Source organism: Salminus brasiliensis, chromosome 2 (genome assembly GCF_030463535.1).
Source record: "Salminus brasiliensis chromosome 2, fSalBra1.hap2, whole genome shotgun sequence".
NCBI classification, from domain to species: Eukaryota; Metazoa; Chordata; class Actinopteri; order Characiformes; family Bryconidae; genus Salminus; species Salminus brasiliensis.
The window spans coordinates 15,156,467-15,182,505 of NC_132879.1; the positions used below are offsets into that span (position 1 = coordinate 15,156,467).

A 26,039-nucleotide genomic window follows, 5' to 3' on the forward strand; every position below is an offset into this window, starting at 1 on the left:
ATGGAGAGAGGCTTTCTGTTGTTGTTGTGAGTAAGTTTAAGCAAGTTCAGTGTATAAGTTATTCATTTTTTAATGCCAACCTGTATTTCACTACCGTAACCAACAATGTCGCTGGAAGACGTTAAAAAACTCAAAGTAGTCGAGCTGAGGGCCAAGTTACGAGAACGAGGGCTCGACTCAAAGGGTCTGAAGGCCGAGCTGGTGGCTCGCCTGATCTCTGCAATAGAAGCAGTAGAAGATACAAACACTGGAGAAAAATCCTCATCAGACGAGCACAGTGCTCCTAAAGAAGCGTGTCGGAGCAGTCCAGCATCCGCTGAGCTCAAGGCGGTACAGGCAGAAGGCAGCTGTGAAGTGCTCCTGGAGGAGCATGTCCCACGGCCCGAGGAAGGGGAACAGGCGTCGCAAGCTTACCACGTCGACCACAGCACACAGACAGAAAACCACCCCGACGCCTCCCATCCACCCTGCTCTTGCTCTGATGAAGGACCGGAGGAGGAGGAGGAGGTCAAGCAGCCGGAGTCTGAGGATCCTTTGAAGGAGCAAGTTACAACAAACTCTCAGCCTGTCAGTGATGCCAATCCTGAAATCCAGCCTAAAGGTCAGGAGGCCTCTCAGCTCTCAAAAGCTCATCCCAGCTCTGCTGATGAAGGCCATGCTGGTCGTGAAACTGTGTCCACTTGTTCTCCACCAACGTCCAGAAAACCCATGTCACAGCCTTCCGGCCAGTCTCATCCTAATGAGGACAATCAGTGTAAGTCATTTTAAGAAGTGAAGGTGGGTACAGGGGCTGCGCAAACATGGGAATGGGTATGTATGAATGGGTAAATACAGTAATTAAAGTAATTACAATACAGTAATTAAATAAAATATATTAAGTATTTTATTACTTTTTATTAATTATTTATATTAAGTGTCTATGACTCAACAGTCCTTGAGCCCAAGAACTGGAATAAACATCCACTGGGACAGATGAGTGTCTTCAGACGCAGACTAAAGACCCATCTCTTTGTGAAGTGTTTAAATGAAGACCAGTCTCACACCTTGTCTCACTTGCTAGAGATGTATTTAGTTATTTATTTATTATTTTTTGTGGACAATAAAGCACTTTGGATAACAGAGAGTCACTGTGGATAACAGTGTTTAGAAACTGTTCAGAAGATACTTGATTCTTAGATACTCTGAATAAACGTATTACAGTAGTGGAATATAGAAAATAAAGACACAAAGATTTTAGTGTAGTATAGTGTAGGTATATATATATATATATATATATATATATATATATATATATATATATAAATATAATATACCTTCCCTGTGGCAAACCAGTGTCCAGTTTCTCAGCCAGGCAAGCCCACCATGCTAATGACACCATGCACTAATGAGAGCCAAGCTAATGTATCTTAAAAGCCAAGATACATTAATCATTACTAGTGCAAATGCACACATGATGCATTGGTGCATTTTTTTGACATGCCACTCTTTCATTCTGCAGCATCAGAAGCACCGGAAACTGAAGGCAGGAGCGTCCAGAGGCCGTATGAAGAAAAGGGCCGAAATTATTACGAGTTTAAAGAGGAGATTCAGTATAACAGGTAACATTGAAGAAGATTTTGTGTAATTAAGAGGTTATCTGTAATGCTTCATGTTCATACCACCCCTGAATCTCGGTTGATACTTTATATTTTTATTACCGAACAGAGCCAAAACTCCAGAACCTGGTCCAGAGAGTGAGGATGAGATGGAGGTTGATGATGATGATGATGATGTGGTTAGACTGGATCCCTGTAAGTTTAAGAAATTTTGATATGTATTTTTTTAACAAACAGTGAAGTTTCCCACAGTTCAACACGCCACAGGTCATATTCTAGGATCTACAGATGCAAATGTACATTGATCTGAAACTCCTGTTGGTTTAGTTAATAAGTAATGGCATACGTGACAGACCTGTGAACGCAGTCTTGCACCCCTCTACATATAAGAAATTCAAATTATTCAAACCAGGACACTATCTTCATTTGTTTTTGGGAAAGGCCCATATGGTAAGCTTGAGATAAAGCTGGTATGGGCCTGTCTGGAACGTTTGAGATAAATTTTGGATTGTTGGCATATTAAAATAAAATGGTTACATTAGATTTTTGAATTTTACTCTGCATTGCTCTAATCTTCTGTTTTAAGATGACTGGTAACCAGATATAGATCATAGATTAACTGATAGATTGATGAATTTGTTGCTCTACTAGGGGAATGTTACTTTACATATCCACACACACACACACACACACACACACTCACACACACACACACACACACTGTATTTGGCATATATTCATGTAAGCCATCTTTTTTACTTTGTGTGAAGGTAAGTCCTCAGTAACGGCCTGGTTGGCCTTTGTGTCTTGCAGACAATAGCGACCTGCATTTCAAATTGGGTGTGGATGGGTGCAGTGGTCAGCCCTTACTCTGGGAGAAGTTCCCTCTGCTGCAGTCAGGGTGTAGGTTAACCCATGGGTTTACTCAAGGAAAAGTTGGGTTTGAAGTCAAGGTAAGAATTTGGGCTCTAGGGCCTCACCTAGATTGTCGTTCATCTGTTGACTCTATTCCATCTATTCTTTCACTTATTTGTCTTGTCAAGCAGAAAATAAAAGTTTTGACCCTGGAAGTAAAAGTTTTTTTAATTACTTATACATTACTTGTAATTCTTTATGTTACTTAGACCACATGCTTTGCTTAATAGGTAGAGCTCTAGGGACAGTGTTCTCAATCATTCATAAAAAATAGCTATACCTACGACGACGTTTGCTATTGCTGTGTTTTCTTTCCTCTGTAGTTTGTGAAGAAATTGTCAGCAGCTAAGGTGGACATGACCTTTGACCCTGAGCCACATGTCCTCAGAGTGGGCTGGTCCGTGGACAGCACAAGCCTTCAGCTAGGTGAAAAATGAAGAGCCTGTCATCTCAATAGTGCTATTGTTGTAGCTAAAGTATCGAGTTGAAATGTATTTACCAATTGATGCTTAAAATTATTTTCTGGTTATTAATATCCTTGTTGTTCTACATTGTATGGCTTGTCTCAGGAGAAGAGGAGCTATCATTTGGGTTGGATGGAGTAGGCAAAGCAGTGACTGAAGGAAAAGCAAAGGAATTCGGAGAGCCCTTCTCAGAAGGAGATGTCATTGGCTGCTATGCGGTATGGTCCAGTTATTTGCCTACTAAATAAACCAATGGTGGCAGAGGGCTAATCAATAAATTATTCAAATTAATGGCTGTAAATCTTTTACCTCACAAATAAAATCTGAACACATGTTCTTAACTTGGAATTTGTAATTTGTGTTAAAGTCAGATAATCACCTGTAAATGAATGCAGATCTAAAATCATGTTATAGTTGTGTAATTTATTTATTTATTTAGTATTTAATTATTGATGGTGATTTAAGCCATTTTATTCTTTCCCTAGTTCATCAGTGAAGGTGGAGAGGCAGAGCTCCTGTTTTACAAAAACGGACGGTCGCTAGGAGTGGCTTTTTGTATTAGTTCCTCTACTCTTGCAGGCCGAGCCCTCTACCCCCACGTTCTGTGTAAAAACTGCTCTGTGTCCCTGAACCTGGAACAGGGAGCAGTGTGGTATCCTGGGCCTCTAGGTTACTCCCCTTTACATGTCATACCATCTGCTCAGCGGACACGAGGCCCCCTGCCCCCTTCACATAGGAAGGACTGTGAGGTAATAACTTTCTGTTAATTATTTCAAATTATGCACTCTAGGCTGATTTTTCTTTAGGGCTTATGGTTACGATACCAATAACACTGGTACGTCTTTATGCTCCTCTTCTCCCACGTAGGTTCTTATGATGGTTGGCATGCCAGGCTCAGGAAAAAGCCAATGGGTTAAGAACTACACTGCCAAGAACCCAGAGAAACATTACAATGTGCTAAGCACAAACATCATCCTTCAGTGCATGAGGGTGAGAACAGTACAGTACAATACACATTATGACCTGATTTAAAATTATTATTATTATTATCATTATTATTAATAATAATAATAATAATAATATAGAAAATAAGAAGACAAAATGATTAAATGTTTACTTCCATAATTATCATTTGGATATTGTTGTGCCTTGCAGTTCACATACTGGAAACACAATCTTGTGAAGTTTATAGAAATGTGTATTGTGTCAAGACATCCCTACAAAACCAGTACATCCAAAAAGTAAGACATGTAATGTTACTTCTTCTGACGCTGTGGTGTTCTTGTCCTTTCTCCTGCAGCTGCCAGGCCCAGAACACAAAGAGTTACTGCTGCAGCAGGCTACACAGTGCCTCACACACCTAATCAGAATAGCAGCAAACAAGCGAAGGAACTTTATCCTGGACCAGGTAATAAATAATAATGGTATTGGTGTAGTTTTGGGCCACTATAGTAAATGTTACATTGGCTATGTTTACATGCAAAGATTTTCTCCAATTCAGTTGAATTCATTCCGTTTATAGACTGTGTTTATACGGACACACTTCTTGACAATCTGATGTAAATCTCTGTTTACATGCATGCTTCAAGTGCAATGTACTTTAATGCATGTTCAGAATATTGTTTAGTATATATGTTACCATGACAATGAATCCAGTCAGAGTAAGAGGAGCAGCAGTATGTTATTTAGTTTTTAGTTGATAGATTTTTATTATTATTTTTATATAGTTAAAATGATGGCGGACTCTGGAAAACGTTACATTTAGTTATTAAAGAAGGGGCATGAGCAACATTCCGAGGCACATAAGATTGACACTAGTCCCACTGCAGATAACACAAAACCTCTGGATGAAAGTGCATAGTAAAGACTAGTAAGAAACAGTCGTTTTGAATGAATTTACAGATTTGGAAGCAAAATTTCAGTATGACACGACAGTCCCTTATGATTTTATGCAACTTGATGGCAGATTATCTCACCACCACAGAACGTACTGCAAGAGCCCCTAGTCCAGTGATAATGGGAATTGCTGTTGCCTTGTACAAGCCAGGCTCTTACACCATGTTCAGCGTTGTCATGCGCAGAAGATACTTAAACTTACTGATTGGGAATGTAATAGGATACAGGTATTTACATAGCTATTATTCTTCTATCTAACAGATTATGTAAAGGATTGCCCACCTCGTTCATTCAAATAGAAATTGTATTAGGAATGGCTTCAGTTGGACTAATTACTTCGATTAAGATATTAGATTGATAACAGTTTTTAGGCTGGATATAAATGTATTTAGGGACTCTTCACATTGTTTGTAAAGGAAAAATCCAACTTTCTTGCTAAATTTAAAGAAAGTAGATGTATTTATGTAAACAGATAGTGGTATGTAAATATTGTTCAAATGTAAAAACCTACTGTTGAGTTGTAGTGTAGCTTACATGAACTGCAAACATTATACTTAGAAGATGAACTGTGTACCCAGGGGGGAAATCCGCTGTTTTTGCATGGTAAGCATAATGAAGGTGCTCTGAGACATGCTTGTTCTAATAAGCACCTGTGCCTGGACCCACCTCTGGTTGCAAATTTGCCAACATGGTGAACAGTTTTGGCTTAATTTCTATAGAACGGAAGGGAAAGGAACCATGGTGTCCATGTTTTTTTACGGTCATTGCATTACATATACCCACCTGTTCAGCCTATAGCAGTTTACACCCACTCATGAGCCTTACCCAAGTTAAAAGAAGACAGCCTGATACAGTTTTGTTTTGCAGTAAAAGCAAATACTACAGATTCTATAATCTTCAACAATCAATGATCAATACGTAACATACCCCTTTGGCAAATATCATCGCTCAAAAATGCTTTGTGTAGCAGCTAAAAGGGGGATTTTCACTGCAGACAGCTTCTAGTTCTGAGCTTGTTGGGCTGTCCTGCTGTGGTCAGATGACTGTCAGGACTGTGAGGGCCATTCGTTTATGCCTTTGAATGTAGAGTCCCTTGTGGGTTATGAGGTGTGTGTGCTGTAGAAGGCATCCTCTTTTTATCTTCAGGTTTCATACAGAAGGTATGATGGTTACTTCCAGAATTTGCTGGTGTTTTATTGAATCTGTTCTTCCCTCTACCAGTAAAATGTTCCCTGTGCCACTGGCTGCAACACAATCCATGAAAACCTGTTCGCCTTAGCCCTGTGCTTAACCGTTGGAGAGGTGTTCTTTTCATCAATGTCTGCACCCTTTTTCCTCCAAACATGTGTTTGCTCATTGTGGGCAAAAGTCTACTTAAGGCCTGAAAGCTATATATAGATTATGAGAGCTCAAATTTCTTGGGGAGCCCAAATGTTTGCAAGCTTGTGCTTCTTTCTTTTTCCTACTTAAAATGTTAAATAAAATGTTTCATCATACATTTAGACTGTTTTGAGATCAGTTTATCTTCTGCAACTATTCACAGTAACAGAACTTGACATGGTGGGCCTGAACACCTTTTCCAAGGCACCATAATGTTTCAGATGTAGCAGTGGTATGTACAGTAATCCGATTTTAGTAATGGAGCTATGCGTTTTAGATGTTACTTTATGTTCTAAACTTTGGAAGCAGGGCTGGACAGCCAGTAAAACATGCCTTAGACTTATGAACCTCTTTGGCTCTAAACAAGTGTGTGGTCTCTTTGGTGGAACAGAAATTTGTGTCTGTGATGATTTCAAAGCTAAAGCAGGATTTCATGCAATATATATATATATATATATATATATATATATATATATATATATATATATATATATATTCCAGTTTGACAGTGTAATCACATGTTATATTTAGGTTCATGACAGTAGCCTGTTCTGCAGCCCCAAGCCTTCAATGCATGTTGTAGATAAGACAAAACTGACATAAGCTCTTAAGCACAGATTATGTCTATACCTTTTATAGAGCATGTCTCCGTCTTGCTTTCATCAGCCTGTCTTACAGCGACTTTGTATTGCCTTACATCCAGCCCTGTTATATCTGGGGTGGTTCTGATACGGGTCAATTTTCTCTCCTAGTGTTACACTGCTGCAGAGCTGACATGGTTTATGATTTATGTGCATCTGAACTGCATAGACCCCTCATCCCCGAGGCGACAGTTCCTCGGCTTAACCATGGTATAAATTAAAAGTAGGCACAAATCTGTAGAGTGGTTTATTATTGGTCTGGCAAGAGAATGTATAGAGCCAGTTGTAGCTGATTGTGTGCTTAATAGTAAAAATAGTTTTTCATTTTTATTTTACATTCTTTTTCTAAGGCACTTGTTGCCTCAAATTGTAACTGCTGCAGCTGATGCTGGTCCTGTTCTGTCTTAGAACAACATGAATGTAACAGCACATTTTTGCCCTCTTCCATTACCCAGGCAAACATTTACCCATCTGCTCGGAAGCATAAGATGCTCTGTTTCCGTGGTTACCAAAGGAGGGCTGTAGTGGTTGTCCCGTCAGATGCAGAGTGGAAGAGGCGTCTCCAAAGGCAACAGCAAGAGGAGGGTGTGGAGGTGCCTGAAATGTCCCTGCTAAAGAGCAAAGGTAATTCTTTAAAGCTGTGGTTCATTATCCTGGACCTAGGAGACTCGTGACACTGAACTATTTTTGAATATTTTTCAATTCCTTAAGAACAAATCCTTAGGAACAACTGCTTGAGCATCCTGTTTGAACACATTGATGATAACATTTTGGTAATAATTATTAATAATTCCAAAAATAAAAGTAAAAACTCAATACAATTTAGTAATTCAAAAAAATGGAATGAATAAGGACTTTCTTTTTAATGTCCATATCTGTAATGTTTTTCTCTTTATCATATTAAAACATTAATCATTAAATTTTGTGATCACAATGTAAAAAAACAACAATAATAATAATAATGTTAATACAGTGTTTCCTCTTTCATTTTTTTTTATTCCCTGAGAGATGAATGTAAAAGGTACTCAGTTTGTACTCAAATTAGGAATGACCACAAAATTAAATGCAGTGAAATCTACACTGTAAAACTTTCTAAACCATTTCTTTAGATCCATTTACCCATCTTTCACCAACCATGAGCGGTCTGTTTTTCGAGCTGAAAAATATGACTCTCTACTCTCCCTGTCCTTATTTCACTTCCTGAATCTGTTGTTTCAAGTAAAAAGTCTATGTATTATGTAGCGTAATAACCAACAACCCATTTGACTTTCCAAAGGTTCAGCATTTTTGGCCAATCCTAAGTTCTGTGGAATTTTTCCTCATTATAATAAACGTTGTAGTTAGATAAGAATGAGTTAATGTTCTACTACTCCTGCTGCTTACACTCTTTAACTAAAATCACTTCATGGGATCTTGAGAACTGGAACCGAGAACCACTGGCTTAAAGATCAAACTGCAGCATTTAAAGTTACAACTCACGTGTGGCTTATTAAAACAGCTGGAAGCTTTATTCAAAGCAACATTGTCACAAATTCACCTCAAAATACCAAAGTCAGATTTGTGTAAAACCCTGTAATATTACTCTACAGCCTTGGTTCACATGCCTCTTACAATTCAGCTTGATGATAAACGCACGGGTACAGCTGTCCCTGAAGAGGAGCTTAAAGCATCATTTGTGTTTACTGCAGTGGTATGAAAGTGAATTAAAATGAACTCTTGATGTGTGACTTTATGATGTGACATATTGCAGGGTTCGGAGGCCAGCATGGCCATGACCTGCCGTTTTAATGAAATATTAAATTTATTTTATCAGTTTGTTTTCTCATAGCACATTTTCTTTCGTTCTCTTCTGTTTACGGCGATCACAGTGAGTTTCACACTCCCGGAGCAGGGGAAGCTTCTGGAGGAGCTGCTGTTTGTGGAGCTCTGCCAGGAGGAGGTGTATAAACTCTTAACAACTTACAAAGAGGAGGCCAAACGTCTCCTACCTGCACCCCCTAAGCGCAAGAAGCATCAAAACAGACACACGAAACTTCACATGAATCCACGCAGAAGAGCATATGGTGAGAGAATTGGGACCGTGTGGGGAAGAGATGATTATCCTTGTCATCATGCTGATGATGGTGCAGACCTAGTTTGTTGCTTTGTTGTGAAAATTACAACAGATTGTATGAATGTTTTTCCAGGATGGAGCCAAGGCTCATACAGTCACCATCCCTACTCCCAGCCACGGTGGGGACACCAGAAACAATACGTAAGTTTATTCAATGCAAACAAAACTCTGCAAAAGTTTTAGACACCTGTGAAACTTAGAACGAAAAAGCTCTTTATCTGGGCACTAAGTGTTTTTGATCAGTAAAATGCAAACAAATAACATTCATACTAAAAGTAGTGGTTTTACATCACTGTGTTCATTAAAACAAATCAAAAGCTCTCCTCATGAGAGTCTAGTATTATCTATAGTTCTCATCCTACTTCTAGTTTAGTAAAGCAGTGCTTAATAATGTCAAATCAGGTGAGCTTATGTTGGAATAAATTAACAGGGCATCCATGAGAATCTGGAGCCAAGCTTTGTTCTTTAGTCTAGCTCACATGATCTCCACTACTTTCTTATAAACACTTATGGTAGAAACAAATGGCTTTAAATAATGTGATAGGTGCTTAAACTCGTACTGTACTGTATACATAATGTGCCATTATTCACATTATAGATCACTTGGACTTAATATCACTGCTAAAACTTAATTTTTTGTTTCTTAATATGCACAGGGTTGGCACCCTTCTACCTTTGCACAGCCTTATGGCTGCAACAGTGATCCGCAGCGATATAGGGACTACTACCAGCCATGCACTGGACAGGTGAGAGACACACTGTATAAAATTTGAGATATGTTTTTTAAAAAAATTGCAATTTATGGAACAGTGTTAGATCAGATATTTGTTTCCAATTCAGACTTTTAACTTTGTTCTCATTTCCTTCTTTTTCAGTGGAACACTTTTGACCAAAGTCAGGGTTACTATAGTAACCAAGATTATTATTTTGGCAATCAAGGTTTTTGGTAAACAAGTTGAGAGACCTGTATAAATGTATTTATTACTAATTCTGTTTTTATAGCGTGTACTAGTTCTAAGCTATAAGTATATTATTGGTTCTATGCAATCATTTGTAATGGTACAAAAATAGAATTTTAAAGGAAGCATCCAGTGTGGAATCCCCCCTCCCAAAAGTGGAATTTTCATAAGTGTTAAAATACATTTGCACAGAGAAAACTGTAGTTTTTGAAGCATTCATTTTAATAAAGATTTTAACAGGCTCACTCATGTGAATGGGACATTCAGATTTCCATTATATTACAGTTGAAATAATACTTATTAGGAAAGAAAAATACAATAAAAATTTCAGATATGAATTGGAAAGTATAAAACTATTAAAGAGTTAAACTTCAAGGGTTTTTTATTTTTTTGTTTTTCATAAAATATTTTTTATGCTGTTGGTAAAAAAAAATAATAATAGTTTTCTTTGCTTCTCTTACTGCTTTGTGTTGCATTTTTCTTGTGTATTAAACTGCATCAGGCCTCACTAATTGATACAGCTGCACTGCTCCTTTGGCTGAAGGGCACAGTTCTGACCACAGGGAGGCACTTTCGTCCAACTGCAGCATCTCCTATAAATTAACAATGATTTGTCACTCAGTGATTTAATGAATTACCACTTTGTGAAGTTTTAATTATTCACATTTGGAAAAATGATTTGGTAATGTGCCAGATTAATTACTGGATACTGTTTAGCATTTTATACAGCTACTGAGAATCCCCTTACCGCTCTATTCAGAAACACTATATCTGTAGATTCATGAGCTTCTGGACCTCCACGCCAGTAAAAGTCCTTCACCTCCTCCATAGTCAAAGAACACCTGGTCACAAAAAGGAAAGTGTTCTGTGCTGAAGTGAGGGCCCGGTATTTAGAGCAAGCAGTTCACAAATAAAATAAAAAATTAAATTCTCACCATATGTCAGCAATAGCTGCCCATAAATTAAGTTGTGTGTAATAATGAGAAGTGACACAGGTAAAAAGAAATATTGAACACACGAAGAAAGAAAAGTGACAAGTCATGACACCAGCTGATTTCTTTGACTGCCACTGCTTCAACTGATGGCCTATAAAAAGGTGTCTTATTACCGAGGTGCCACACAAGAAACATCTCATGATGGGTAAAACCAGTGAGCTCGCTCAAGACCTTCACAACCTTATTGGTGCATAACATACTGATAGCACTGGTTACAAAACTACTCAAAACTACTGAGGGTCCCAGGAAGCACTGTGGGGCCATAATCCGGAAGTGGAAAGAACATAATTCCATCATAAACCAGCCACAACCAGGTACTCCCTTCAAGATTTCAGACAGAGGAATAAATAGAATGATCAGAAGAGGTGTCGAAGAGCCAAGGATCACCTGTGGAGAGCTACAGAAAGAACTGGAATCGGCACGTACAACTGTTTAAAGAAAACAGTAAGTAATGAACTCAACCGCCATGACCTGTATACATGCTCACCACGCAATACTCCATTGCTGAAGAATAAGCCTGTAGAAGCGCGTTTAAAGATTGCATAACAACATTTAGACAAGCCTGGTCAGATGAGACCAAAATGTAACTCTTTGGATGCCATAATAGACACCATGTTTGGAGGTCAAAAAGGCACTGCATATCGCCCCAAAAACACTATACCAACAGTGCACTATACCAACAGGTGGCTACTAGGTTGATGAAGATAAACAAGGGAGGACATTTCACCAAGCCAATGATCCCAAACACAAAGACAAGGAAACTCTTAATTGGTTTCAGAGACAGAAAATAAAGCTGAATCCAATTGAGCTTTAGTTCCTTCCATAGATTTTCAGAGTTCACAGAAAGAGCCCAGAAAACCACACCTGAGTAATGCATACGACTAGTTATTCCATACAGGAGGACTCTTGAAGCTGTCTTCACCAACAAAGGCTTTTGTACGAAGTATTACATACATTTTCATAAGCGTGTTTACTGCTTTTTCCCCCCTGTATCATTTTTCAATATCACACAAAATCTAATTATTTATGGATGAGAAATTGGTGAAGTAAATATATTTTCATTCAGAAATATATTTGGTGATGTGTTTAATACTTATTTCACCAGCTGTATATTGGATGTACCTTATGTAAAACTCTGCACTGGGTCGTCCTGCACTGGTATGGTTTAGTGCTATTCCCATCAGAACAGGTGGGCTGAGGAAACTGAGTGGAACATTCACCTGCATGAAATACACAACACCAACGTTTCACATAGCATTTACTTCTTGATGGCTCTGATCAGTGAAATAAAGCCCACATGGCTTTTATCAGTATCCCAGTGATTTGATTCCTGATGCAGGGAATACCTTATTCTCCAAAGGTAATTCACCATTCTGTTGTTTGAAGCACACACCTCGTCTCTGATTTCTGCACACACTGAGGAGAATATCTCTGCAACCACGGCTCTCTCACAGCCCCGCATAAGGTCCACGCTGATAGCTTCCTCACTCACCCCCTGACACACAGCCTGAAAACAGATTAAAAAAAAATAAATAGGAAATGAAGGCAATAGAAATAAACCAATAAAATAATTGTAATGTATTAAATTATATGTCAATAACTTTAGTTAGAGGTTTCCTATAATGATCTACCAATGTCTCACATTACCTGAGAGAAAGTGTTTTCCACTCTGTTACATCTGTTTACATCGGTTTCTTTGCTAAACAGGTACGTTTCTATTCTTCATTATCTACTACATATCACAGTGCTTCCCTGGTTCTGGAGTATCCTGCTTTTTATGTTTTGACAATGTTTCCTTTGCTTTAACATTCCTGAGCCAACTAACCAGTTCCAAGGCCTTGGAAATGGGTTTGACTGACATTTAAGGCTGACATTTAAGTACCATGTGAACACAGTACATTAAGCTGGCATTGGGCTTTACATGTGATCAAATCATACATCAGCAATTCTTGAATAACCATGTGACAATATATATTTAATATTGTAATAATGATCCTTAATCATTTGATAATGTAATATATCATAGTTATTACATTTTAAAGACATAGAAAAACTAAAAAGTGTATCATATAAAACACAATAAATACAGTGTTCTGCAGTGTGCCTGTGGTTTCTGCCCTTATTAACATGGTGTAATATTCATATACTGTATATATAAAGAAAAAAAAAAAAAAAAAAAAAAAAAAAAAAAAAAAAAAAAAAATATATATATACATATATATATATATATATATATATATATATATATATATATATATATATATATATATATATATATATATATAGCTCATGGAGTATGATGGTGCTCAAACTTAAAAACACAAAATACATGATGGGATTGGAAGGTGAAAATACACTGGGAGTTTGTGAAACCAGAGCTGCTCTGCTCTTCTCTAAAAAAAAAAAAAAGTACTGATGACATTCCAATGTGTCCTTGAAAAAATTGTGATAAATATTGTGATATTCTTTAATTACTGAATATCAATCTGATGCCTAAGTGGTGTGTGGCAAGTTGATCAGGACCTTCCAAAAAAAGAAGCTCACCTTAGGCTCAGGGTGACCACCAGGTATGTCCACAAGACCTGCTGCCTCTGCGACCTTCTGACTCCTTCTGAGCATGACCACCTGTCCATCTGAGGTGACCATGACAGCGCCAACTCCAAGAGGCTGGGCCAGAAAGGCCTGAGGATCTCCAAACTCCACTTCTCCGCGTCGCTGCAGGTTCACAGCCTCCTGTGACCAGTTTGTTCCAAGAAAGTCTTTATAACATGTCAACCCCAGCTGCAAGCTGAGAAGCACCTGCTGCTCGGAAACCACATTTGCGTCTTTCTGGGAGTCCTCTGTGATATCTCTACAGCAGTCTGCAAGCTGATGTCCACTCTCTACTGCTTCAGAGTTCAAGGCTTGTAGGACTTCCTCACCTGTCACACAGTTTGTGGATGTGCTGGGAATGACTGTGGACAGTTCTGCTGAGTGCAGTCTGAACTTGGCCCCATTAAAAAGCCAAGGCTCTTTGGTCACCCTGTCGTTCCACACCGCCTCAATGTGCTTCTCAATCTCCGAAGCGTTTCTGCGACTGAACCTAGAGAATGAATACATTAAAAGTTGTGAAATGCTTAATCTTCAGATGAATAACATGCTAGCCAGAGGTGGTTAGAATGGCCTAATCTATTCTAAAGTTAAAGTCATGTTACATCAGTGAAATTGTGACTGAATAAAAGTCAGAATTGGTGTGTCTCACAGTGATGACTCTAATGTCTCAAAAAGCTTCCTTATAGAAAACTATAATAATGCATTTTTATGCCAGAGATTCTGTTTTCTAAGGTTTTAAGAAGGCTTTGACATTATATATATATATATATATATATATATATATATATATATATATATATATATATATATATATTTTTTTTTTTTTTTTTTTTTTTTTTTAACCTGTGCTAAACCTAAAAATAATTACCAACTAATTGTCTGAGTAAAACATAAATATAATTTACTCAAAAGTGTTACTGGGTGTATTTGTATTTGAGTACTTAATATGTCAATTCAAGTATCATGCACTGAGTATTTTTTATAAAATGGATGAAAATTAAGCAGAATTACTACTTTGACTAATTACTATCCACTTCTGGTCATAATCATGGTACTCAGCTAACCAGTACATTCCTTTACTCACACATGTTCTTTAGAACAAGTATAAGTGTGCTTGAATACTTAGTACTTGATACTTGAGTAAATAAAAAATAAAGATAAGAAAATTCTGAATTACTACTTTTTCCCCTAATTACAGTTACAACTAGAGCAATATAACAATATTTTATAGTATTGTGATGAATATGCTTTTGTAATCATATTAAGGATATTTTTGGTGATTAAAGAACACTGATTAGCTGCAGGTTTCATTACAAACAGTGTAATTAGACTGGTTTAATTAGATGAAAGGCAGCTGATGCTGAATATGAATCACTGTATTCAGTAGAGGAGAGGATCTGAATAGTTGTCTTTAGGAATATGTTGCTACTGATGTATTTAGTCTGTGGTACTGTGAAAAATATCTTTAATATATTGTGATATAGTATTTTTACCATAGTTCCTACTCACCACTGCTCTTAATAATGGTATTAACTTAACCAGTCCATTCCTTTACTCACAAATGTTCTTGAGTACTCTGAGTACTTATCTGAAATTAGTGTAAAAGTATCAACTACTTCAAATTAAGAACATTTCAATAATACAAAAATGGATCAAATGGGCCAGCATGGCTACTTTAAACTGATTACAGTGACTATCCTTCTCTGATCTTAATAATGGTGTTAGTCTAACCAGCAGCTTTTCTATTGAGTACAGGTATTAGGTATTAGCTAGTATGTGGGGGATTAAATAGATGAACCATAATAATACTTGATACCGATTACAGAGTAAAAGTATACCCCCACCGCTGGTCTCAGTATCGGGGTTCACCTCTCAGACATGTGGTGTGAGAAATACAGGTTATCCAGTGAGCAGGAGCACAGCATCTCTACCTGGTCGATATCTCTACTCGGATTTGATGTTCCTCCAGACCCTGAGAGGGAGCACAGTGAAGCATCACAGATACCTCGGGATCCATAGCACATTTATAATGTTTCTCAGGCTTTTCCTGAAAAGACTTACACCCTTCAGCCTCTCCTTCCACCTCTGCCGGAGGGACATCCATCCACACACTTGGCTCAGAAACCCAAACAAACCAGGTAGTGGTGGCTAGCACTAGCTAGTTAAGCTAGCCAGCTCGCTAGTGATCTCGATGACCATTTACAGGTTATAATACGACACGCTGCCCAAAGCTAAGGCGTTAAATCCCCTGCTGGTCCCCATATAACCAACTCCGAGAGTGATGGACTAAGTTCGCAGAGACTTAAAGAAACAACAGCAGTTTTCGTGGCGTGATTCTTTCCCACCCGTATTCCGACACGTCCCGCCTCCTGCACGGCGATTGGCTAAACGCGGTTCTACTACGGACTATCGTCCAATCAGTGAGCGAGATCTGGAAAAACAGGTAGGAAAGAAATAACACGTCGGACCGCTCGAACTAGCTCCGCACGTCCGCGCCCGGCCACACAACTCTGTATTACTGTAACTCAGACAAATTACACCTGATACTGTTTTTTTTAAGGTTACTTAATTTTTTTATTTAATTTAAGCGCTTTATTTGAACGCATATTTAATTTTCACTTTCAGTTTTATTTCTGTTAGCAGTAGGTAATTTTATTTGTCATTTAGTGTGATTTGAAATGTACAAATATAACGACTGTTACTGTATTTTAGTCATTAACATAAACTTTAATTAATTACATAAAATAGATATTGAGAAATCTGAAGATGTATCCCGTTACTTCTATTAATACCAACAATTTTGTAATAATATTTTGTAAAAAGGCTTAGGCTTAGACAAATAACCCAAAATTCCCCGAAAGGTACAGAGAGAGAGAGAGAGAGAGAGAGAGAGAGAGAGAAAGAAAGAAATTGTGTGTGTGTGTGTGTGTGTGTATGTGTGTGTGTATGTGTGTATGTGTGTGTGTTGGACGATAAGACCTACCTCATCATATCTCATTGTTATTATTGTTGTTATTCTTTTAAAATAAATTATAAGTAAATTATACATACTCATATTTATTTTTTTAACTTTGCCTTGTAACCTAATTATAATGATAATTATTTAATATTATTAACACTAATAACACGTCACTTTTTGTGGACACTGTTGTAATTACAGTGGGGTCTTTTATTTTGAAGAGCCTCTTTTCTCCCCGCTCTGCAGGAAGTGTCTCTGGTGTTGTTGTCACATTGCCCGCCGCTCGCTCACATGGGCAGGGAAAGCGTGGGAGAGCGCAGTTTGACCATGGAGACCATATATTCCTGTTTTAAAGACAAAATAGGCCAGGTGATCCTACCTGGAGATGTGTTTTCTTTCGACGTGTCAGCGGCGGAGGACAGTGTGGTGAGAGCGGAGAAGGTGATCTGCGGTCCAGGGCTGCGGAGGAACGGAGACGAAATCCTGGTGCACAAAAGTGGGATTCTCCGCCATAAAGCCCCCAATCTTTACTGGATAGATTCACAGCAGAAACGGGTAAGAGACCCTCATTCACAGAAATGCTGGCAGTGTATCCCAGATATGTGCTGCTGAAATATGGACGTGTTTAGTTTTGCATCGCTGCTTCAACAGGTAAAGAACTAGATTTATTATTTTGGAGAAAGTTTAACTGCAGACTCACAGATGCATTTAATAGTGTCACAATAGTGTAATTAACAGTAATCTATTTAATGTTTGCATTAATAAACTTTTTCCTGAGATATTGTCTATCACTAACAAATAGACAGTACACAGTTCTTTCTACTTACTAATCAAATCAAATCAAATTTTATTTGTCACATACATATTAATACACAGTATACCTTGCAGTGAAATGCTTTTTTGACAGTCTGCCCACATCAAAGCTATTCAATAAGATCTAAATTTAAACTAACCCTTAACTAAGTCTGATACTAGTTACAGTATAGATGTTCTAGCTCTTTGTTGAACCTTTTCTCCAGTATGTTCCAGCCAAAGGGGAGAGCGTGATTGGAATAGTGACTGCAAAGTCCGGAGACATCTTTAAAGTGGATGTTGGAGGCAGCGAGCAGGCATCCTTGTCCTACCTTGCATTTGAAGGAGCCACCAAGAGAAACAGACCCAATGTGCAGGTACAGTGCCTTTAAATGAGCATGCCCTGATATGGGTATTTTTGCCAGTGCCCATACATAACACTCTTGATGGTCTCATCATTCGATTTCTGAGTAATCTGACACTTATTTCTGTAGGGATACAAAAGCTGTAAAATAAAGAAATGCAGTAGCCCAGCATCGTCCAGACATTCTTCTCATATGGAATTAATACATCATCAAATATCTGCTTTATATATTGTGGTCAAGTGTAAACATCTGTCTGGAGCCTTTTTTAAAAAAAAAACTAAATTGTCTGCAGATGATGATATGATTCTGTATGATGACATTGTTCATCCCTAAATATGTAGAAGGATATACATTGATTAGCTACTAAAGCACCACTGACACTGATTATCTTCATCTACAGTGGCATCCGTCAAGAGGTGTGATGCATTAGGTAGCAAGTGAACAGTCTGTTCTTGAGGATGACATAGAAAAAGGAGGATAACTGGGCAAGCATAATAATCAGAGGCTAAATTGTGTTGGCTAGACGACTGGGTCAGAGCATCAGCAAAAATTCAGGCAGGTCCTGAGGGTTGTTCCCGGTGTGCAGTGCTCAGTACCTAGCCAACATGGTCCAAGAAAGGACTAGTTGACCGGAGACTGGGTCATGGGCATCTAATTCTCAGCAGTGTGATCCATGGAGGCCCCACCTCACGAGTTACAGGACTTAAAGGATCTGCTGCTAACGTATTGGGGCCAAATACCACAGTATGCCTTCAGAGGTCTTGTGGAGTCCATACCTTGAATGGCCGGATCTGCTGTGGTTCATTAGCTGGTGGTGCTAATGTTCTGGCAAATCACTGTGAATCCCTTGTAAATAGCCATGCTTTTTACTTATTGCTACTTATTTAGTTAAAAATGGTCTGTATGTGTTTTGTGCTCTTATAGGTTGGAGATCTGGTTTACTCACAGTTCATTATTGCTAACAAAGACATGGAGCCAGAGCTGGTGTGCATAGACAGCTGTGGACGGGCCAATGGGATGGGAGTATTCGGAGCAGATGGGCTTCTCTTCAAGGTTTCTCTGGGATTAGTGCGCAGGTATGCAGAGCGCCTGCAGTCTCTCAGAGCATCTGACCTTGAGAATATGCTTACAATGCTATGCACAGTCTAAATCCCACCACATTCAAAATTCTAATCATAACGTGTCCTAAAGCCACAATCAATATTTATTACAGATGGCACAGTAATGAGGGCAGAATTTTGGAGAAATTCCATAGGGGAAAAAACCCACTAACATTTGTAATGGTCAATGTTGTGTATGGGCAAATCTGAAGCTGGAGTATGGAAAACCTTATCTACTTGGGGAAGGGTAAGGACTGAAAGAGTCTCTAATGGCATGAAAATGCCTTGCTGGAAATAAGCAGTGAGCACAGTGGAGGAGACTGTGTTGTGCTTTGACATGAGAAAAAGGCAGAAAGAGATAGCAAAGGTGCTTCAGTTTACAATGGTGCCTTTATTCTTAATGTTGGCATTGCATCTAACACACAGAAAAAATACTACTGTAGTATAGCATTATATGGACAAATAATATAGAGCAGCAATGGTCTGTTTTTTATTTTTAATAATAAAAAAGCAATGGTCTGATTTTTAATAATAAAAAAACAACTTATTAATCATACATCCAACAGCCTGGCTGCAAGGTGATTCTTTATGTAGTCTAATAGCCTTATAATAGAGTTCATTGGAGCATTGTGTTTAAGCATAGTATTATATATCGATTTGCAGTTAAACAGACAAATCATAAAAATGATTGATATAATATCAGTAGTAGCAATAAAGCTATAAATGAAAACTATTATAATTGCACACGCATGAAACCTTGTATTAAAATGGGAGATTGACAACACTGTTTTTAAAATTGAATTGAGTGTTTACAGGTTTGGATGTTTATTAATTATTTTACTCCTTTAATTAGTAGTGAGCATACAGTGGGGGAAAAAGTATTTAGTCAGTCACCAAAAGTTCTCCCACTTAAAAAGATGAGAGAGGCCTGTAATTGACATCATAGGTAGACCTCAACTATGAGAGACAAAATGAGAAAAAAAATCAGAAAATCACATTGTTTGATTTTTAAAGAATTTATTTGCAAATAATGGTGGATATATGAGTAAATAAGTATTTGGTCAATAACAAAAGTTCATCTCAATACTTATTTTATATATAGTTATATATCCTTTGTTGGCAATGACAGAGCTCAAACGTTTTCTGTAAGTCTTCACAAGGTTGGCACACACCGTTGCTGGTATGTTGGCCCATTCCTCCATGCAGATCTCCTCTAGAGGCAACACAGACTTTCAACTTCCTCCAAAGGTTTTCTATGGGGTTGAGATCTGGAGACTGACTAGGCCACTCCAGGACCTTGAAATGCTTCTTACGAAGCCACTCCTTTGTTGCCCTGGCAGTGTGCTTGGGATCATTGTCATGCTGAAAGACCCAGCCACATTTCGTCTTCAATGCCCTTGCTGATGAAAGGAGGTTTGCACTCAAAATCTCACAATACATGGCCCCATTCATTCTTTCATGTACACGGACCAGTCGTCCTAGTCCCTTTGCAAAAAAACAGCCCCAAAGCATGATGTTGCCACCCCCATGCTTCACAGTTGGTATGGTGTTCACGAGTTGTGTTTGTACCAAACAGTTCTACTTTGGTTTCATCTGACCATAAGACATTCTCCCAATACTCTTCCGGAACATCCAAATGCTCTCTAGCAAACTTCAGACGCGCCATGATATGTACAGGGGAACACGTCTGGCACTGCAAGATCTGAGTCCCTGGCGGCGTAGTGTGTTACTGACAGTAGCCTTTGTAACGTTGGTCCCAGCTTTCTGCAGGTCATTCACTAGGTCCCCCTGTGTGGTTCTGGGATTTTTGCTCACTGTTCTTGTGATCATTTTGACCCCACGGGCTGAGATCTTGCGTGAAGCCCCTGATCGATGAAGATTAGCAGTGGTCTTGTAGGTCTCCCATTTTCTGATTATTACTCCCACAGTAGATTTCTTCACACCAAGCTGCTTGCCTATTGCAGATTCAGTCTTCCCAGCCTGGTGTAGGTCTACAATTTTGTTTCTGGTGGCCTTCGACAGCTCTTTGGTCTTCACCATAGTGGAGTTTGGAGTGTGACTGTTTGATGTTGTGGGCAGGTGTCTTTTATACTGTTAACGAGTTCAAACAGGTGCCATTAATACAGGTAATGAGTGGAGGACAGAGAAGCCTCTTAAAGAAGAAGTTACAGGTCTGTGACAAATCTTGCTTGTTTGTAGGTGACCAAATACTTATTTTCACCATTATTTGCAAATAAATTCTTTAAAAATCAGACAATGTGATTTTCTGACATTTATTTTTCTCAGTTTGTCTCTCATAGTTGAGCTCTACCTATGATGTCAATTACAGGCCTCTCTCATTTTTTAAAGTGGGAGAACTTGCACAATTGGTGACTGACTAAATACTTTTTTCCCCCACTGTAAATGGGGCCATGCTTGACGATCAGGTTTACTACCACAACATATTTAACAGTCCAAGAAAACCTTGGACTGGCTAAACCTTTATCTAAGTGATGTGTATAAGGATGTTCTGTCTGTTCTAGACGCTCAAATCTGTGTTCATTGTGATAAACATCTGTGATAAAAAGAGCCTCTAACTCTTTCTATCGACCCTTCTTTTCCCTACAGGCTACTTGCCCCTCAGAGTGACATAGTGAAGGACCTTGAGAAGATTTTCCCCTTTGAGATGGTGGTGGGTATGAATGGCAGGGTTTGGGTGAAGGCCAAGACTGTTCAGCAGACACTGATAGTGGCCAATCTGCTGGAGAGCTGTGAGAACATGACTGCACAGCAGAGGCAGGTGCTGTTCAGGAGAGTGGCTGAGGGTTCCCTCTAGTGGACTTAAAGAACCAAGGCCTGTTTGCGTGGTTCCAGGGTTGGTGTTCTCAGGGTTGGTCCTTGAGGACTGTTCACGGTGCAGCTCCTTAAGATACAAAACTGTTTCTGAGAGACTTTAGTCTGATCTTATGTCATCAGGGATGGTCTGTGATGTCGGATAAACTCTTGTGAGAGAGTAACATTAAAACAGGACTGCGGTTCTGTAATGCTTGTGCTGGGGCAGCTGTTTTCTGTTGAATTGTTGAGGAAATGTTTTTTTATTTAAATAAACACACTTTGATAGAAAAAATATAGCATTTATTTAATGTCTTAATGATTACCTTATCATATTTTATTTACATTAATCATAATCACATTTGGTTCCTGTTACAAACCCTGAAAAACTGTTTTCAAAAGGTGCACAATTTGAACACCAAATGTAAATGTTTTTAAAAACCCAATGCAGGATAGTCAATCATCCAAGTCCTGTTTGGTGTCCAGCTTGGCTATCATTGCTAATAAACTGTATAATCTACCCATTGTAATTACCCATTTATTTCCCCCTTATTAATGCATATCCACACGCCTCAGTCAATAATACACAACTCTAAACCACATCCAAATGTCTGGTCTGGTTTCTAGTTATTGTGTTCTTGACCGTTGAGCTGTAGCTCCCTGTGCAGGACGGTGCACTGAAGTTAAGCCGCTATACTGTTATCCTTATTTCATGTGTCTAGACAGTAAAGTGAACACGAAAGGTGTCGTTAAGCCATTAAACCATCTCTACTACCCCGCATGGAGAGTGTCCCTGTTTGTGTGCGTCTGCTGAAGCCAAAGCTACATCTCCTTTTTCCCCTGCTTCTCCACCACGCATTCGCCATGACCGTGTTATTTATAGAAAACACTGTAGGTGATTACTTGCTCGAGTTTCACTCGACACTCTACACAACTAAAGAGGCAAACTTTGGACACCATTCATATTGTGACTGATTGACTGCATCTACGATAAGTTGAAAATGATCTTGATCTCTTTCTTTGTCGAACTGTTCCTTTAACCTCAAAGAGCACAGAACTGGGGTTGCTTCCAGACTTTCAGACTTTTATAATTTGAGCTCATGTCAAGTGTGCGTCAGTATATTTTGGATGCCTGTGTACCACTTGTCCTTTTAAAGGTATTACACCATTGCTCAAATTTGAAATGAGGGTTTTCAATAATAGAAAAAAAACATATGAACATAAATGATCCTAATAAAGGGGGAATAGTTTGCAACTCGAGCTGTTTAAAATAATTTGTAGGAAGCCTTTAATATTCAGATCATGTGATGCATTATTTTCACAAATGGTAAATGTTATATTATGAGTCTTGAATTACTGAAACTGTGAATAAACTATATAATGTTTGGTGCCTAGAGACGATTATTTAAATCTGCCTTGTGATTTAAATCTATTTAAACATAATAGCAACAATATGAACAATGGGGGAAAAAATATTACAAATAAAAATATCTAAATATATATGTATTTATAATATTAAATATAGTTAATATGAAAAATATTTTTTGTTTGTTTGTTTTTGTAAGGGTATAGAATGAAGACTTAACAAACCAGCTACCCACTTTCAATTTAAACAAAATAAAAAGAAAGAAAAACATTTAAATATTAAAAGCCAGGTGCATAAGATCATGACTTAAACTGTATGATGCCAGAGTGTCCAGAGGTATGTCTATACACTCCTGACTGATATCATACAGGTATCATCCCATTCACATGTGGCTACAACTCTGCACAGGCCTCCTAAAGCCAGTATTTCCTCTGCACTGACAAGATTCACAACACTTAAGGACTACAAACACTCACATTCATGACCTGTAGTCCTACAGTAATGAACTGCATTCATAGTATAGAGGAAAGCATAAAGCTAACATGGCCTATACCCTAAATACTCAATCAGAGGATCAGAAGTGAACAGCATGCTAGAGATTGGTCCCTGTAAATATATTTATAATAATAACAACACTAAGATACAATTAGTCAATAAAGTCAACTTTGTCATTCCGTATCAAATGCAGAATGAAATCTAGATTAGGCAGGACAGTGTGCGAGAGAAGATGAGATATAATAAATCTAATAAATATAGGCAATAAACTACAAAACGTGATTGTGTGTCAAGTGAGGGAAGTTTAATGTTGGCATATAAAGTAGCTGGGTGCAGTCAGTAGTATGTAAATGTTCAAGAGTCTGCCATTTTTAATTATTATTTAAATAATCATGCAATTATACATATGATTGATGTGATTTTAACCTTAAAATGAACTTGAGTACTGATGTCAAGCTTTTGATCTAGGGCCAATAAGTAAATCATTATATTTATATCCCAACTTTAATAGACCCACTGTCACTTGACAAAATAATCTTAAGAATAGTTTTTATTGATATAAGAATACATTAATTAAATATAAATAAATAACATTTTATTCATATAGAAACTTTTATAGACTCACTGCTGCTTTACAAACTAATCCTAAAAATATAGTAACTTAGTATAGTAGTAATAACGTTATTTCTTAAATTTCTTATATTTAAAGTATATATATATATATATATATATACTTTAAATATAAGAAATTTAAGAAATAACGTTATTCATAAATTTAAACTTTCATAGATTTACTGTCACTACAAAAAAATCATAAGAATCGTTTTATTTATAAATGAATACGAATTATGAATACATGCATTAAATATAAATGACAATGTAAAAAATTAATTATATAAATTATAAAACTCAAACCCTAATTAATTAAAGTAGTAATTATTTATATTTGAATACATGCATTAAATATAAATTATAAATTTGATAACATTTAGTTATATGACAACTTTATTTTATAAATAAAGACATTAAATTAAATTAGACATTAAATGTAAATAAATAATATTTTATTCACATAGCAATGTTCATAGACTCTTTGTCACTTTACATAGTAATCAGATCATTGCAAGAGTTTGTAAACACATTTAAATCCAAAGAACTTATACAAAATGTAATCTTCATGGAAAAACCTTGTATGTTAATTTCTGCGATTTCTTTTTACTTTTACTATTTATTTATTTTTACCAAAGGTGTCTTCTATTATTATTATTATTGTTATTATTATTATTATTATTATTGTTGTTGTTGTAATTAACAACCTCTTTTACTAAATAATATGAGAAGACATAACAACATATTTTAATTTTGTTATCAGTCAGTTTGGAAACAGTCTAATGTGTCTTATACAGTCACGTATGTGTTTGTATATAATATGTGACAACACCCTGATCAAGTCCTCGATAAAGGGCTTTCACCTGCATCCCAAATATTACAACAGATCACTTTTTTATTTGCATGACGTATCTAAAATGTATAAGTCGTAGATTAGTGTTGTGATATTCTACGAAGGGCTCACTCCATTCAAACTAATATTCATGTTAAAGTCGACAAGGCCTCTAGCCAGTGCCCAGCACTTTTGCGCTGTATGTCGATTCTCAGGCTAAAAGTGGCTCCTGTCTGCAAACTACCGCAGTGTGAAGCAGATTATGGATCTGTTGCACAAGTTCCTGTTTTTAGAGGGCAAAGAAACCCAACAAACAAAAAAGCAGGACAACACGAGAGGAAAATGCATCGTAGCAGTTTATTGCTGATAACAGATAATTGATAATTGACAAGGCCAGGTCTGTTTCAGGAAGGTGAAGCCAGGCCACTGTTACTGAACGAGAAACGCGGAACAAGTTATTATAAAAAATGTCATGAGATGAGATGAAGCTATGGTGCTCCTTTAAGATCTCCCTAGGTTTTGGCTCTGGGGAGCCTTTCTGTAACACATCGGATTCAGGTCATTTGCTCTAGCTGTCAGGTTATAACTAAGAGTTTTGTAGCGAGTTCATTAAACTGGGCAGAAAAAGCACGTCAAAAGCAGTTTACTTTAATAAGTTACTAACTTTCATTATCTCTTGCCACATTGGCTAATTGTTTTGCCTATAATAATTTTCACCCTTATAATAATAAATGCATACCTCCTCCATTATGTATTGGGACTTAAGTATATAAGTATATAAGTGTTCCCTTAACCCCAGAATGTGCTCGGCATATCTACAGAAAAAATTGGTAACCAAGAAAACCTTTATCTGCAATCCTTAAAGTGACCGACAGAAACAGAGATGGTGTCTAAGGTCAAAAGTATCAGAATGCAGTGGTACACTATCTTTATGACCCATTATCACCTCATCCATAGCAGTTCTTTACTGCTTCCGCATGGTTAATGTTTGATGCGTTCCCAAACTTTAAACCAGGCCTTTCTGTTCTCGCATTCTTACTGTAAACATCTATTTTTCATATCTGTAGCTTTAGGGGGGAAAGGAAGTAAGCAAATGCAGTAAACAAAAATAATGGCCATATACACTGAAGCATGTCATGTACTTCAGGTTTTTGCGAATG

General features: G+C 37.6%; 3 protein-coding genes across 4 annotated transcripts; 2 read left to right on the top strand and 1 right to left on the bottom strand.

The window, feature by feature from the left end:
- The first annotated feature begins 39 nt into the window (after positions 1–39).
- LOC140545227 (heterogeneous nuclear ribonucleoprotein U-like protein 2) lies at positions 40–10,379 on the top strand. The gene is made up of 14 exons (XM_072668274.1): positions 40–754; positions 1,499–1,598; positions 1,705–1,790; positions 2,409–2,548; positions 2,834–2,936; positions 3,080–3,192; positions 3,460–3,723; positions 3,842–3,964; positions 4,275–4,382; positions 7,347–7,515; positions 8,760–8,954; positions 9,078–9,145; positions 9,661–9,750; positions 9,880–10,379. Exons 1-14 carry the CDS (start codon positions 106–108, stop codon positions 9,952–9,954), a joined length of 2,283 nt encoding a protein of 760 aa, XP_072524375.1. The 5' UTR covers positions 40–105; the 3' UTR covers positions 9,955–10,379.
- Positions 10,097–15,896, bottom strand: nudt22 (nudix (nucleoside diphosphate linked moiety X)-type motif 22). 2 transcript variants are annotated; one of them, XM_072668276.1, is made up of 7 exons: positions 15,612–15,896; positions 15,482–15,522; positions 13,503–14,040; positions 12,352–12,465; positions 12,081–12,178; positions 10,712–10,805; positions 10,097–10,556 (listed from the first exon to the last, which is right to left on the bottom strand). In XM_072668276.1, the coding sequence occupies exons 1-7, from the start codon at positions 15,648–15,650 to the stop codon at positions 10,452–10,454; spliced, it is 1,029 nt and encodes a 342-aa protein (XP_072524377.1). In that variant the 5' UTR covers positions 15,651–15,896; the 3' UTR covers positions 10,097–10,451. The 2 variants fall into 2 exon arrangements, with proteins under 2 accessions (XP_072524377.1, XP_072524376.1); XM_072668275.1 differs by having other exon boundaries at positions 10,098–10,556; positions 15,482–15,896.
- LOC140545269 (exosome complex component RRP40-like) lies at positions 15,808–22,971 on the top strand. Its single transcript, XM_072668277.1, has 5 exons — positions 15,808–15,993; positions 16,756–17,064; positions 17,529–17,678; positions 18,591–18,742; positions 21,374–22,971. Exons 2-5 carry the CDS (start codon positions 16,801–16,803, stop codon positions 21,579–21,581), a joined length of 774 nt encoding a protein of 257 aa, XP_072524378.1. The 5' UTR covers positions 15,808–15,993; positions 16,756–16,800; the 3' UTR covers positions 21,582–22,971.
- The last annotated feature ends 3,068 nt before the right edge of the window (positions 22,972–26,039 follow it).

Coding starts and splice junctions, on each gene's coding strand:
- nudt22 (XM_072668275.1), bottom strand. CDS start 15,654: ATGGATGTCCCTCCGGCAGAGGTGGAAGGAGAGGCTGAAGGGTGTAAG. Junction 12,466..13,502: donor GTGGTCACCCTGAGCCTAAG/GTGAGCTTCTTT, acceptor ATCTGTTTTCAG/GCTGTGTGTCAGGGGGTGAG. Junction 10,557..10,711: donor TAGTGTTTCTGAATAGAGCG/GTAAGGGGATTC, acceptor GTTAATTTATAG/GAGATGCTGCAGTTGGACGA.
- LOC140545269 (XM_072668277.1), top strand. CDS start 16,801: ATGGGCAGGGAAAGCGTGGGAGAGCGCAGTTTGACCATGGAGACCATA. Junction 17,065..17,528: donor TAGATTCACAGCAGAAACGG/GTAAGAGACCCT, acceptor CCTTTTCTCCAG/TATGTTCCAGCCAAAGGGGA. Junction 17,679..18,590: donor GAAACAGACCCAATGTGCAG/GTACAGTGCCTT, acceptor GTGCTCTTATAG/GTTGGAGATCTGGTTTACTC.
- LOC140545227 (XM_072668274.1), top strand. CDS start 106: ATGTCGCTGGAAGACGTTAAAAAACTCAAAGTAGTCGAGCTGAGGGCC. Junction 3,724..3,841: donor CACATAGGAAGGACTGTGAG/GTAATAACTTTC, acceptor TCTCCCACGTAG/GTTCTTATGATGGTTGGCAT. Junction 9,751..9,879: donor ACCAGCCATGCACTGGACAG/GTGAGAGACACA, acceptor CTTCTTTTTCAG/TGGAACACTTTTGACCAAAG.